The sequence below is a fragment of the Manihot esculenta genome, chromosome 13 (genome assembly GCF_001659605.2).
Source record: "Manihot esculenta cultivar AM560-2 chromosome 13, M.esculenta_v8, whole genome shotgun sequence".
Lineage (NCBI taxonomy): Eukaryota > Viridiplantae > Streptophyta > Magnoliopsida > Malpighiales > Euphorbiaceae > Manihot > Manihot esculenta.
The window spans coordinates 8339094-8352525 of NC_035173.2; the positions used below are offsets into that span (position 1 = coordinate 8339094).

Genomic DNA, 13432 nt, shown 5'->3' on the forward strand with positions numbered 1-13432 from the left:
AATAAAAATGAAGTATTAAGGAATCATTATATAATACATAGTGAATTTTAAATAGGGAATAAAGTAATTTGATGATTATTAATTAATTGGTAAATATAATTATTGAATCAAATAAAAATTTGATTCAATAATTAAAATTATAAATTTATAAAGTTAACCATAATAGTTTACCACTATAAAGTATGAATTGTTATATGAAGTTTTTTTTTTTTTAAATGGAGATTGGGAGAGTAAAAACTGAGATCTCTCATATTTATTTAGATACACTTACCACCGGATTAAAGTTATAAGTGAAATTGTTATATGGAGTTTTAAAGAGTTTATAGAGTGAGAAAAATATTAAGTAAAATTTTTTTGATATCGCTAAATATAAAAGTTAAATTGATTTGTTAAATGGTTTGATATATGAAAATTATACATGAGATAATTTTTAAAATTATAAAAAATTATTTGAGAAAATTAACTATCTGTATGACTATTTATATGAAGCGGATAAAATATCTAAATAATATAGTAGTAGAGTGATAATAATTTTTACTCCTAATTTATTTGATGAAAATTGTGAGTTAGTAAGAGGGTATGTCATGCTGTGTATAGATTTTGCAATAGTGTATTACAGTTACATTGATTTTGAAAATAAGAGAGATATGACTGATATATTCTACCGTTATAATTATTAACTTGGCTTTTGAACCATATATTTATTTGACACTTTGTATCCTATAAATATAATTCTCTTATTTGACTCAATAGTTTCAATTAAATTTAAAGAGTTCGAAATAATTTTAAATAAAGAAATAAAAATAAAGAAAAAATTAATGAAAATAATAATAATAAAATTATATCCATATGGATAAGTACTAATAAAATTATATAATATACATGATTAAAGTACTTTCATTGTTAAAAATTATTTTAATTTATTTATTTATATAAATTATTTATATTTTATTTAAATTATTTATTTCGCTTAAATTTTATTTAAATAATTCAATTGAGAAAAATAGAGCAATACTAAAGTGTTTGATTTGAAATAAAAATTATGTTAATTATTGAAAGAAATTTGGGATTAAAGTTGGAAGAGCTATAGAGGTGTGATTTTATTATTCACATTTTAAATTAGGTCTATATTATAGAAATTCTGCTGAATTTTTTATAAAAAAATATCATAATAACAATAATTTATAATAAATTTAGACTAAAATATAAAATTTAATATTTTTAACTCTATTATATAATTTAAAAATAACTTTAATCCTTAAAAAAACTATTATTAGGTTCTTGAGTTTTTAAGAAATTCATTACATAACTCTTATAATTCTTAAACTTAATTAAAATATCTTCTATTATTTACAAAATATCACAATATAGTTTTTTTTTGTTATATTTTATGTTAATTAAAAGAAATTTTTTAACAAACAATTAAGAGAGAAAATTTTATACTTAAAATACTCTTACCTCTTTTCTCTCATCTCAAAATTTTAAATTCTCTAGTCCAGTTAGAGTTATCCTCAACCAAACATGGCCGCGTCCCTCCTCCCCCATATCTCAATCTTCCTCTGCTCAATCCCCATAGTTGCCTTCGGTATGTGGCTCGTTTCCAAACCCGATGCTTTTGCTAGCCCATCATTCTGCTTGGAATCCTTGTTCTCATTCTCCCCCTTGCTGGCTTCATCAACACCTACTGGTATAAGAAAAGTCTTCTCACATTCAACCTCTTTTGATCGGACTTCTCTAAATTTTACTGGTATTTGCTTTATTGTCACCACATGATTAGAAACCATATGGTAAATTCCAAGAATTAGATCAAGATTAGGAATCATATGGTATTCTTCTAAGTTGAGTTAGAATTATCTTACTGCTTATCAATTCTTCATGTCCCATATCTCCTCTAACTCACTTCTTTCTTCAATTTCTTGGTCGATTTCAGATTGAATATTTATAGGAAAGGGGCATCCTTTCAAAACCACTTAAATGAACTTTAAAATGTGCATAATTTTCATGAGAATTGAATCTAAAAGTTTGAGTTTCAGTAACTTTCACCATCAGATAGATTGCATATTAGAGAAACTTGTTGCTGCATGTTATAACTTTGCTAACCTAAAGAGTTTTTTTTTTTTTTTTTTTTATCACTGTTTAAAGAGTTTTTTTTATATATATAAAAATTTAAAAATAATTTTTTATTATTTAAAATAAAATAAATTATAATGGTAAATAAACATAAAGTATTTTTTTTTTCCTTTTATAAATAATAAGATGTTAAAAGACTGAGCTTCTGCAGCTATTTCATGAGTGTCTGCATCACTGATCACTGCTTTTTTTTTTTTTTATAAACTCTAAAAGGAAAAAGATTTTATATATATGGGAAAATCAATTAGTACGCCAAATTCTGGCTCTTTGATTCAAATTAAAGGGGCCAAAAAAAGGTCAAAAAAGAAGAAAAATCAAATCAACTTAAAAAATATCAAGGATTTCAAGAATCGAACGGTTGCAGATAGGACAAGACCCTCGATTGGCCCACATTTCTCTTGAACAAACCCTGCATAAGGTATGGCCACAAGGAATAAAAGCTGCACCTTTATTCCTCTCCATGCACACGCAGCACATCCAATCATTCTCATTACCTCCTCCTCTTACTCCATTCTGATTTTCCCTCCTCTTCTTTTTCCTCCAATCTACACCGTCGGTTTCTTCAATTAGCGTCATCAATGTCTTGACAGGCCCATCATTTTTCAAAGGACCCACATTTTCTCTCCGTAAATTGCGCTCAGCAGCTAATGCCATTCCGAGGTTCATCCCAGCAGACTCTACGTCGTTGTTACTGTTTCTTGCCGGAAGCTGATCACTTGCATTGACGACGGTGACCGCCGGTTGATCGCTGACTGAGTTTCGTGTTATAATGGGTTCTTCTTCTTCTTCTTCTTCTTCTTCTTCTTCTTCTTCTATAATGGTTCTGATCGTGGCTCTAGGAGTCCAAGTGGACCCACAGCAACCCAGGCCCTTGAATGATAGCCGTTGCTTTAGGTTCTTCCATAGCATGAATCCATCTACGCCGTTCATTTTTGCTCTTTCTTCTCTTCTCTAAATAACCAAGTCTTGTAAGCTGCAACTTTAGTGTTATATGTTGCGCTGTAGTTGATCAATGAAGCAAAGAACTAAAAGAAACTGCATTTTTTAGAATACCATTTACATAAGTAGGCTCAGAAGAAGAGGTGGTGGTGGTGGCGGCGGAGGAGGAAGAGGAGGGAGGTGATTCACTTACTTGGATGGAGACGATTGAGATATATAATGGTGGTTAAAAATTAGATGGTTGTAGGAGGTTGCAGGTAGCAAGTGTTGAGCAGTGAAATAAGCAAAAAATTGGTAAAAGAAAAAGGAGCAATGAGTGAATCTGAAGTAGGCAAAGGAATATAACTGCAGATGCATGTGTATGTGTATATGGGCTGAAGAAAAAAAAGTTATAGAAATGAAGGCTTGTGGGACCCTCCAGACTTTGAAATCAATTTGTTCTATAACCAAGTCTAATGGTGCTACTTATTTACTTATGTCACAATTAACATTTACGAATTTGGGAAAAAAAATTAACATGTGGCAATGCTGTGCATATAAAGAAGGAAAGCAATAATTGGGTGGGTGGATGCAAGTCAAAGGAAAAGGAAAAAAAGCCATGAAATCCGCCAAATTTGCGTCTAAGGCCGAGGTTCTCAATTTTGTTAAGAATATTTCAGCTGCGTCAATTTAAGTTAACGTTGTAAGCTTCTCCTTAGAGTCCACAAAGATAAAAATGGAACACATCCTCTCGTAGCCAGAGCCAACAGAGCATTCATTAATTAATATATATCGAGTCACAAATATTTTTTTTTTTTAACTTTTTCCTTTTCTTTTAAATTTTGTAAATAAAAGGAAGCAAAGCACAGAGAAAAAACCACATCATGCATCAAGGATAATAGGAAATTCTAAGAGACGGCCAATCAATGACTGGGAGCTTGCTCAAGAAGAAGCTCCATGTACTAAAAACCATGGCATACTTTTAGAAAAATCTCGATCTTTCATTACCTATAGCCGAAATCAAGAAAAGCTCACAACAACCTTTTGTTATTTATACTCAAAACCGACATAGATAGATAGTAAAGGCTTAAAAGCACGAGACAATTCTGAGAAACTCGACAAAATAGGCCCATCAATTCAAAAGAAAGGGTGCCTCCTCACAAAGGAGGTCACAGTAACCAATCTGCACAGAAATTTGCCTCTTCGTATACATGAAATTTTGAATATTATTATTATTATTTTTTGATGTGGGTCTTGCACAAATTGAACACACAGCAATTGCTCAACGGTATCAACCCTTTTAAAATTTTGCTTTTAGGTGCACAATATGATTAATTAAACACGCAATAATTACTAATAACATGGATTAATAGACTTTGGATCCTCAAAGGAACAATGCCAGGTGTCTCTGCTCAAAAGTCATGACCCTGGCCCTATTCAATCTTAACCATTAGTTGCTTGATTTAGACAATTACATAACGTGAAATTCTTGATCCTCGAAATAAATTCTCATCACACATTATATACCCAAAACGAAAATTTTCTTTTCAACTCATTGCACCAAGTCTTGAATTTCAAACCCAGTTCAGAATTTTCACTATGCACACATCTCATCAAATATGTGCTAAACAGCAAAAGAATAAATAGAAAATGTACATCTTCCAAAAATAATTGCCTTTTTATCTGATGCTTTCAACTGAAAGTTGAGCTTCATCTGCATAAATGTACACGGGTTTACCATCTTATCGGCCATTCAATTGCTGAATGATACAAGCAAATGAGGGAGAATACTAGTGACTCCTTACTGTCTTAACAATAACAAGTGACAACTTGAACTTTATTATCTCACTTGCCATAAAAATTGATCTAAACAATTAGATCCTTGATCAATTCATGAGTGTAGATGAGTATATTAACCTCATTATGTACTATGATCATCTCCAAGTTTTCCAGAAGAAAATGACAATTCTTCAAGTCTTCTGACTTTAAAACTAGTGAATTGCACTAGAGCAACCTAAGCATAAGAAATTCATTGATTAAAAATAGCTTTATTTTCAGAGAGAAATGGTACATAGTTAGCATGGTGTTCATCGATCGTGTTTTTGAATGCAGTAAGCATAGACAAAAGCAATGCATCAATAATAGTATTATGTTGCTCTTTCAGTTTGATAATGTCAATCAATTCCAAGTCAAAAGAGTTTTCCTTTTTAATCAAATTTATCTAATGGGACAAGCCAACTAAGTTATATTTCACTACATCAGGTTGTGTTGACTCACACATCATGCTGGTAAGGAGGAATTGGGTTGGTTGGTCACACAAATAAAACTTGAAGGGCTTAATGGATAAAATAAAGCAGTCAGAGATCCAATAAATTTTTCCTAGAAATATTCAGAGGCATTGCGCTTTGGCCATAATGATGAATGATATTCAGGGGGCATATTTATTCATTTGGCTATAATGATGAATGATCCTAAACCCTAATAAAATAAATACAACAATGTACAAATCTGAGAGAGGAAAGGAAAATCTTATAGTAATCAAATTTCTGCACCCTGTAACAACTAACAAAAAAAGTGGAGATAGTAAATTACCTATATTCATTTCAGCAAAACAATGTTGAAGTGAACTTTTGTGGCCCTGGAAAAAAGTAGTGAATTGAGCTGAAAGTTGCACGAGATTAGAAATTTTCTTATGAGAATATATAAAGTTTAAAATGGAATACAGGCTCCAGCACACTCAAGAGATTTAACAGTTAAATCACATTTGTTGATATGGTCTTAATGACTGCAAAATTGTCTATGACCAAAAGTAAATTTGCAACAAATGAAAGTATTCAGAAATGAACTTACTCTTTGATGCTTGCCTAAATAAAAACTGCCACGATGGATATGCCTTTGCAAAAAGTATTATCCTGAAAGTTCAAATGAATAATAGGCTTATGCTATGATTCAGTATGAAAACTCACAAAACTATCTATGAAAATCAACTAACCCATACTTTCATATGATTTTCCTAAAACTCTGACCATGTGTCGTTGCACCAGAGAAGAACTTTAACACAACATTTTAAGCAATTTTTCATTTTGAAATTTGAACCTGAGCATCTGAGGTGCAGTGGATGACCACCACCTTCAAGAGTAATTAGTTTAACAATCTCTAGCACCTCATTTTAGCACCAAGTGTTGCAAACCAGTGCCCCCTGTTAACCAAAAGTTTGAAACCAATCATTTGATTTGAGGTTCCATACATTGTCAAAATTGAAGCTTATATACCCTTGAGAGGTCAGATGTTGAGAACATGCATTGGCTCCCAAATGAACTTAGGATAAATTTTGATTTTAGGTGTAATACATACTCTATTTGTTATAGCCCACTTCTTGCATCAAATGACGATAACTACGTCCCCGTATCATACGCTGCCACAGATACAGGAACGAATTCTGGAAACTCATACACATCCGTTCCTGGACAAGCCTGTAAACCGGCATCAATCAACAAATACAAATATTCAACACTTTCATGAGCATTTTTAATTTGGTAATTTCAAAAGGACAAGATGGCTTACCATCTCACAAGGCATCTCTGAATGCCTCTAGATACAGGGCGAATGAAAGATGGATCACGTTGAGCATAAAGCAAACCAACCTACATGGAATAAAGTTTATCAGGAAAACAAAGATCTTCCATGGAACTGAAATTGAACCAAAGATCACCTGAAAGATACCACTATTGTCTCATTTATGCATTGTTTAAGATCTGTGTGGAATAAATACATGGCACAGCTACACTTTTTAAGTATGAGCAGTACTGACACAAAAATGTGGAAATGGTGGAACCAAAAAAATTATCTTGCAGGCTAATTCAGCTTATGCCAGTGATTAGCAAAATATTTACAGAAGCACCTCAACTCAAATTCAAAACTGTCTATTGTTGGGGAATCATGTAAAACAAACATAAAAGAGAAAGTACCTCTAACAATGCAAGAGTACAAGGATCATCCAAGATCTCAAGGCTATAGTCTGCTAGATAATTAACCTGCACCAGGTAGAAAAAACTGAAGATTACACAAGGATGAACAACAATTAAGAACAACATAGATAGGCACTGTAGCAGCTTTCAAATACAATGACACATTTTCCAACTCTAAGCTGAGTGAACCTTTTACTTTTAACACTCATTTGAAGACATTAAGAACCATTAACTAGAATATATATAGATCATTAGACATGCATACGGAGATCTCCTGTAATGTTTACATTCTTCAGTGACCCAAATTTGATTTTCTGACGCCTACCAAATATCTACCACACAGCAGTTACTTTAACTCCTTACATTGCTCTAAGGCACCCAAGTCAGGTTGGGACATTTGGACATGGTTATGTCAATTTACACTTCGAAAAAGTGTAAGAATCCATTAGAAAAACTTCAGAATTTAGTCCAATTCCTGGGCAAATTTTCCTATTAAATACTTATCCATGAGATCAAGTAACACAGACCATAGTCATACACAAAAAGAAGTTTTTCTTTTCTTTTATACAAAGAACCATAAATAAATAAAAGAAAAAGAAAACCCACAAAACAAGTATCACATAATTTGAGTTTTAACTTGTCTGGAAAGAATTGTTACCCCAAATTCTGTTTTTACTAGACATTGAACAAAGTCCATCAGTTGAAGCTTAGCCCAATCCTTATCAAGAGCAGGATCATTCTTCTTTGGAGGATGCCTCCAAGGCGCACCAAAACATAGCATATCTTTTGGCAATTTTCCACTTCGTGCATCATCAGCAAACTTTTGTAGCATTGCTAGTGCATTATCCATGGCAGGATTTACCACAGTGGCCTAAGATGAAGAAATAAATTAACAGGAGATGCTATGGTATAATTGATATCAACTCACGAGTAAACTGACTTGACAAATTGGTCACACTGAACGGAGAATGTAAACTGATCATCACAAACTTGTTATAGACAACAGGGAGTTCCCACTACATTTAAAGCTAAGGTCATATACCATCTAAGCTATGACCAAATGAATTTTCCATACTAACAGCGAATGTAAATTCATTAAAAACAAACTTGAAATAGATAACAAATTCGCATTGTATTTTGAAGGTTAAAGTTGTAGCCAACTCAAACTGAGGCCCCAAAACTTCCGGCGGAAGTTCGTTCTAATTTGCCCCTCAATTTTTCCTTTAAAAAAGGCAATTGACACATGAAGAAAACAATTCCAATGATAAAATACTATTTCTTTAATTTTTAAATATTAAAATTATTATTATCACGTTCCTTCCACCAGCATCAAGTATTCCAGATGCAAGGATTCCAACCATCTGCTCCTGGTGTTTTCATGCTTATCAAGAGTTACCTTTTCCAATTGACATAATCACTGGCTTCATTTATCTGCACCATGGCCATAGCCATTGCAACAAACCTTGATGAACAAAATCGACATTTGACATCAAAGGTTCCAGCAATGATATAGCCTCACTCAAGTCAGTGCCTAAAGAATGCCTACTGAAAAAGCTGCACCTATTGCACGTCTTGTAGGACTCCGACAGCAAGGAGATGATTTTGAGGAGTGTGCTATATATAGTTGGTAATTCAGAACTTTGGATCTTAGGGAGCAAAGTCCAGATAGAAAAGTATCATTTTCTATTATGGAATTCTGTATCGTTGGTTCTACATTTATAGCGTATGAAATGAAAAAATAGAGCCCAATCATACATCTTAATTCTTTGTACATTAAAACTTTCAAAAGATAGAAGAAACATTAGTAATTATCACTACATTGTCAAATAGCTAAGTTAGCGTGCCTTGGTGTTGGGGAACACTTCACAACTTAGGATACTGAAGAATATAGCACATGATAAAAATAAAAAATAAAAGTAAAAAATGTCAAAAAAAATCATGAACTGGTAAATGTGCCTTAAAGAATAGAGTTTACTTTCCTCCATAAATTAGCCAAAAAGAAACAAAATGAGCAATCACAGCAGAAGGGTTTAAAAGAAAAACAAAATGCTAAGTTGATAGACATGGTGAAACTTACCTGCAAATATGCTAAATATGCATCTACGATGTCCTCAAATGTACTAGTCTTGTCATCCAGCACACTGCAATTAACATTGGTAACAAATAAATAGCAAATGCAGTGTTGTTTCTATATTGATATAGTTCAGCTTCACAGCTAAAGTAGTTAGTAAATCCTGGTATTTCATAGCTTTCTCTCCAATCTACAACAAATCTATGTTCCTAATTTAACACCACATGGATATTTTCAGGTGATGTCAGAGATATTCCATGGAATGTATTGTAATTTGTAATATTATGAGCAAATGACTGACCCATTAACACAATTTGATGTCCCAATGCACATACACGTGTGTGTGTGTGACTGTGCGTGTGTGCATGTTCACATATAGGAGAGAATAATAAGTGTTGCTTGATATAAATTAGAAATTAGAATTCTATAATTGCATGCAGTTGGATAAACTTGCCATCTATATGTATAAAATAAATAAGTTTAGTTTCTAATTATAAAATATATGAAAGCATCATCAATCAATATACTTTAGGGACTACCGGGGCAAGAACAACAAGTAAATATTCTTACATCTGGTAATAGTTGCTTTGTTTGAGTGCATAAAGCTCAAATAGATGTCGAGGATTTGGCCCAAGCACCTCAACAAGCACAGCCCACTACAGTTTAACAAAAACAATGTTTAGATCACATAAAGATTGCAAATAATTAAAGACATACTATTGGGCAAGAAGGAAACGCAATAAGAGGAGCAAGGTTCAACCAATTTTGAACACGAAGAAATTCCTAGTCTCCTAGTTTCATGTCTTAAAGGACAAAATTACCACAAATTTCTCACCTCTGAATGACTGAAGTAGTCAGGAACCATATGCATTTTAGCTTCTTGTGCAGTCCATCCAAAGGTCTGTACATGAAAAAAAAATGTAATGAGCAATATACAGGAAAACAATAATATGTAAATAATGCCTGTACATATTTGTTTTGTATTACCAAAATACATAAATCTAATTAGATGGCACAGTCTAATCAAGTGAAACAAAAGTATAATGACAACACAAATCGGTTAACATCATTGTTGGGAACAAAAGACAAAATGAAGGGAGAGAAAGCAATAGAAGTGAACATTCATTTTTCACCTATTTTGTTTGGATGGAAAGAATGGAGGGAGCTCAAGGTTAGTTTTTTTATCATAAAATTAGATTTACCTCCTTTGCATTTTAATGACATGTTAATAAGGATAAATGTCATCTCATGCAGTTTGGCTCCATGCTCTGCTCCATCAATGCAATAGTTTGGTTAGACGCATTCACCCCATTTTTACTTCAATTTATTCTCCACCCAAAAAAGTTATAAACTTTTCATATTTTCCCATCCCTTCTTAAATCCTCTATGTTTTCACCCGAAATGTACATTAAGAAATAGGCACGCAGTTTGCTGAGCACAGATAATCAATTTATTAGCCTTTCTATACTGTTTGAGTGCTCAAAAGTTATATTTACAATGAAATCAAGTATTCACTGAAAACTAATTCAAGCCTTGCATCTTAAATGTAGCCTCTCACCCTACCTGTGAGAGGATATCAAGAAAAAACATGACAGTAAGAAGTAAATGCAACAGTTAAGATAAGCAATTAAACTTTGGCCACAAAGAAACAAATCCCACAGCATTCATAACAAAAGAGCAGCAAAGAACAATTACTACATTCCTCAAAACTTTAACCAAGAAAGCACGCATACAAGCACACTCAATAGACTGATAGACAATAAGGATTATTATCAGCTACAGCAGTTTAAGTCTGATTACCTCACGGGAGATGAATATGTCTGGAAATCCAAAATCCATGTAGGCTTGGTATGAATAATAGCTGCAGCAATAGCATTAAATAGAATTCTAAATCAGACAAGTGGAGGGAACCTTAGAAACAGATATCACCATATGAAATATTTGATAATTGTAGAAAAGCATTAAACAAGAACGGCCAACATAAATTGTGCAGGACATCTCAATGCTTGTATAGGAAAACCAATTACGATTAGGCAGGACAGCAGAAGGTCAAGTTGGGAGTCACCATCTAGGCAACCAATTTCAGCTTAGCTCATAAAAATTCATTCCGGTTTAGCATTCAAACAAGGATAATGATCACACAATGTTGTCATGAACAGAAGTAAACCAAGGGCACTGGTGCTGCATGCCTAAAAATATAGAAAGAATTTCTGACTATGACTGTGCCATTACCTGTCTAGAATATTAACAAGGTGTGAAATCAACTAATGTACAACCTAAGCAAACCTTTTTGAATTATGATCATAAGTAGATTATAAGCAATTTTCCATTATTACGTTATTGTTGGTGGCTTCCAAACTTCTAAAGAGTTCTAAACCAAAACAAATGAAAATATAATATAAATTTTTGCTCTTGTGAGACAGTTTTCTTGTCTATGGAAAACGAATAAATTTCATAGGAAAACAACAATAAACCAATTGAGTTCAGATAAAGAGTCAGGCTGTTAATGAATGTGCATAATATAATAATAAGGGTTTAACATTAAACCATACTATGACTTGACAAGTTTATCAGAAGGAACCAACGACATAGGATTTGCAAAAGTTAACTAGGTTGGTGCATGGGCTGTGAAAATGAAAAGGATGGCTGAGTAATGGACCTAACCTATCAGACGTGATGAGCATAACAGGCAGGCATCTCTCGTTCGCACCCAAAGCAATAATTCTCCATATGAAACTGTCATGATACAAAGGTGCAGAGACCATTGAATCATCTGTTAAAATGGCATTTTTAAGAACTTCAATATTGTTTATAACCAGCTTGGGCTGTCAAAATCACATGGAAAAATCATTCATCAATAAATTCATGACCTGATAGGCAAAGCACTGGCTGAACGAAACCCACCAATTAAATACGCGCAAATAATTGACAAAATACAAAACAATGCGCTAATGCTTTTGTTCTTCATTACCTGGAAGTAATCGATCTCAGCAGCTTGTGACAGTAACTCGAGCAACAAACAAGGCCAATCAGTACATGAATTCGCTAAGGACCTAGAAAACCCACCAGTCCTATTCAAATGAGCAATGGCATTAGCTCTCCACCCTTGCTGCACTTTAATTACCTCCTTAGCCAATCTCAACGCTACAATCGCCTCTCTAAAATATGAAGTTTCCTCTAATGACAAACTCTTTCCTCTATCCACCAATCCCAGAAGCTCATCAATCTCTTTGGCATTTGATCGAGCAGATAGTGTGAAAACTGCCCGCTCCCAAAGAACCGAACCAGAAACCTTATCAGAAATGGCATTTCTTGATCTTGATGGACTATTGGAATTATTCAGGATTATTATGCGGCGAAGGGCAGTGTCGAGGCGGTGCCATTTGTTTAGAGTGGAGAAGATTTGATTGGAGGTAATGGTGCCGAGCTGGATTCCCTTATAAGCCATTGATTCAAGGCAAGTTTCGAGCTGGGTTTTGCAACTGGAAAGATTCGAGGAATCACAGGTAGACCAAGACGCCCATGGGAAAGAGCTGTTATGCTGCGGATGATGGTCCTTAATCGATTGAGCGAAGTCCACATAACCAGTGATATGAGGACCTTTGTTCCAGTCGTTAAGGAGACCTGTATCAAAAGCAAAATAAGGGTATCAGAGATTGCATTGTAGAAAGAGAAGGAAGCCATAGGTAGAATAATAAAGAGAATAAATTTGTACGTTCGAGGATAAGGGTGGTTTTGCCTGTGCCGCGGGGGCCATGGAGTATGAGAGGCTGAGGAACGCGGTGGTGCTGAGCATGGTTGTTCAAGATTGTTTCAAGTAATGGTCTTGGTATTATCTTCCACGTCTTGGTCGCCATCGCTTTCTGTCTGCGGTGCCGGAGGCGGAGGATGTGGGAAGGAACAGAGTACAGAATTAAGCTTGTGAGCGTGGGGGCTGGTAGCCGCTAAAGTAGGGGTGCTTGGTTACTGTACACATTGAGCGAGTTGAAAGACAAGTCTGGAGGCCCAGCCCAATTAGAAACATTCCTATGCAGATTCAGTGCAACCCAAAATTGATCTATCATCTGATTCCTCGCCAAATAATTTGGAGTTGGAGATGAGGAAGTTATATTCTATTCATTGTGAATTTCAAGTAATTGATTGTGATGGCTCAAGGTTCCTTCTTTTCTAAAAGTTCTTTTAGATATGGCCTTTTTTCTAAGTACTTGACTTTCAGGGATCAAAATGTAATTTTCCAAAAGAAGTGATTTTGAAATTATTTTTCATCAAAATGAAAGTTCTAAAAATATAGGTTATAAAAATTCAAACGGATTGAAAAATGGATTTTTGTAGCCTAAGTTATGAT

The 13432-nt window shown here is 33.8% G+C and overlaps 1 protein-coding gene across 14 annotated transcripts; it reads right to left on the reverse strand.

The window, feature by feature from the left end:
• Nucleotides 1-4574: 4574 nt before the first annotated feature.
• LOC110630495 lies at nucleotides 4575-13044 on the reverse strand. 14 transcript variants are annotated; one of them, XM_043949721.1, is made up of 15 exons: nucleotides 12803-13044; nucleotides 12059-12711; nucleotides 11752-11912; nucleotides 10888-10948; nucleotides 9923-9988; nucleotides 9658-9743; nucleotides 9094-9157; nucleotides 7675-7887; nucleotides 7017-7082; nucleotides 6613-6692; nucleotides 6403-6521; nucleotides 6145-6247; nucleotides 5899-5960; nucleotides 5641-5686; nucleotides 4575-4762 (listed from the first exon to the last, which is right to left on the reverse strand). In XM_043949721.1, the coding sequence occupies exons 1-11, from the start codon at nucleotides 12942-12944 to the stop codon at nucleotides 6404-6406; spliced, it is 1710 nt and encodes a 569-aa protein (XP_043805656.1). In that variant the 5' UTR covers nucleotides 12945-13044; the 3' UTR covers nucleotides 4575-4762; nucleotides 5641-5686; nucleotides 5899-5960; nucleotides 6145-6247; nucleotide 6403. The 14 variants fall into 14 exon arrangements, with proteins under 14 accessions (XP_043805656.1, XP_043805645.1, XP_043805650.1 ...); XM_043949710.1 differs by having other exon boundaries at nucleotides 4575-5062; XM_043949715.1 differs by having other exon boundaries at nucleotides 4575-5062; nucleotides 5641-5709.
• Between the last annotated feature and the right edge of the window lie 388 nt (nucleotides 13045-13432).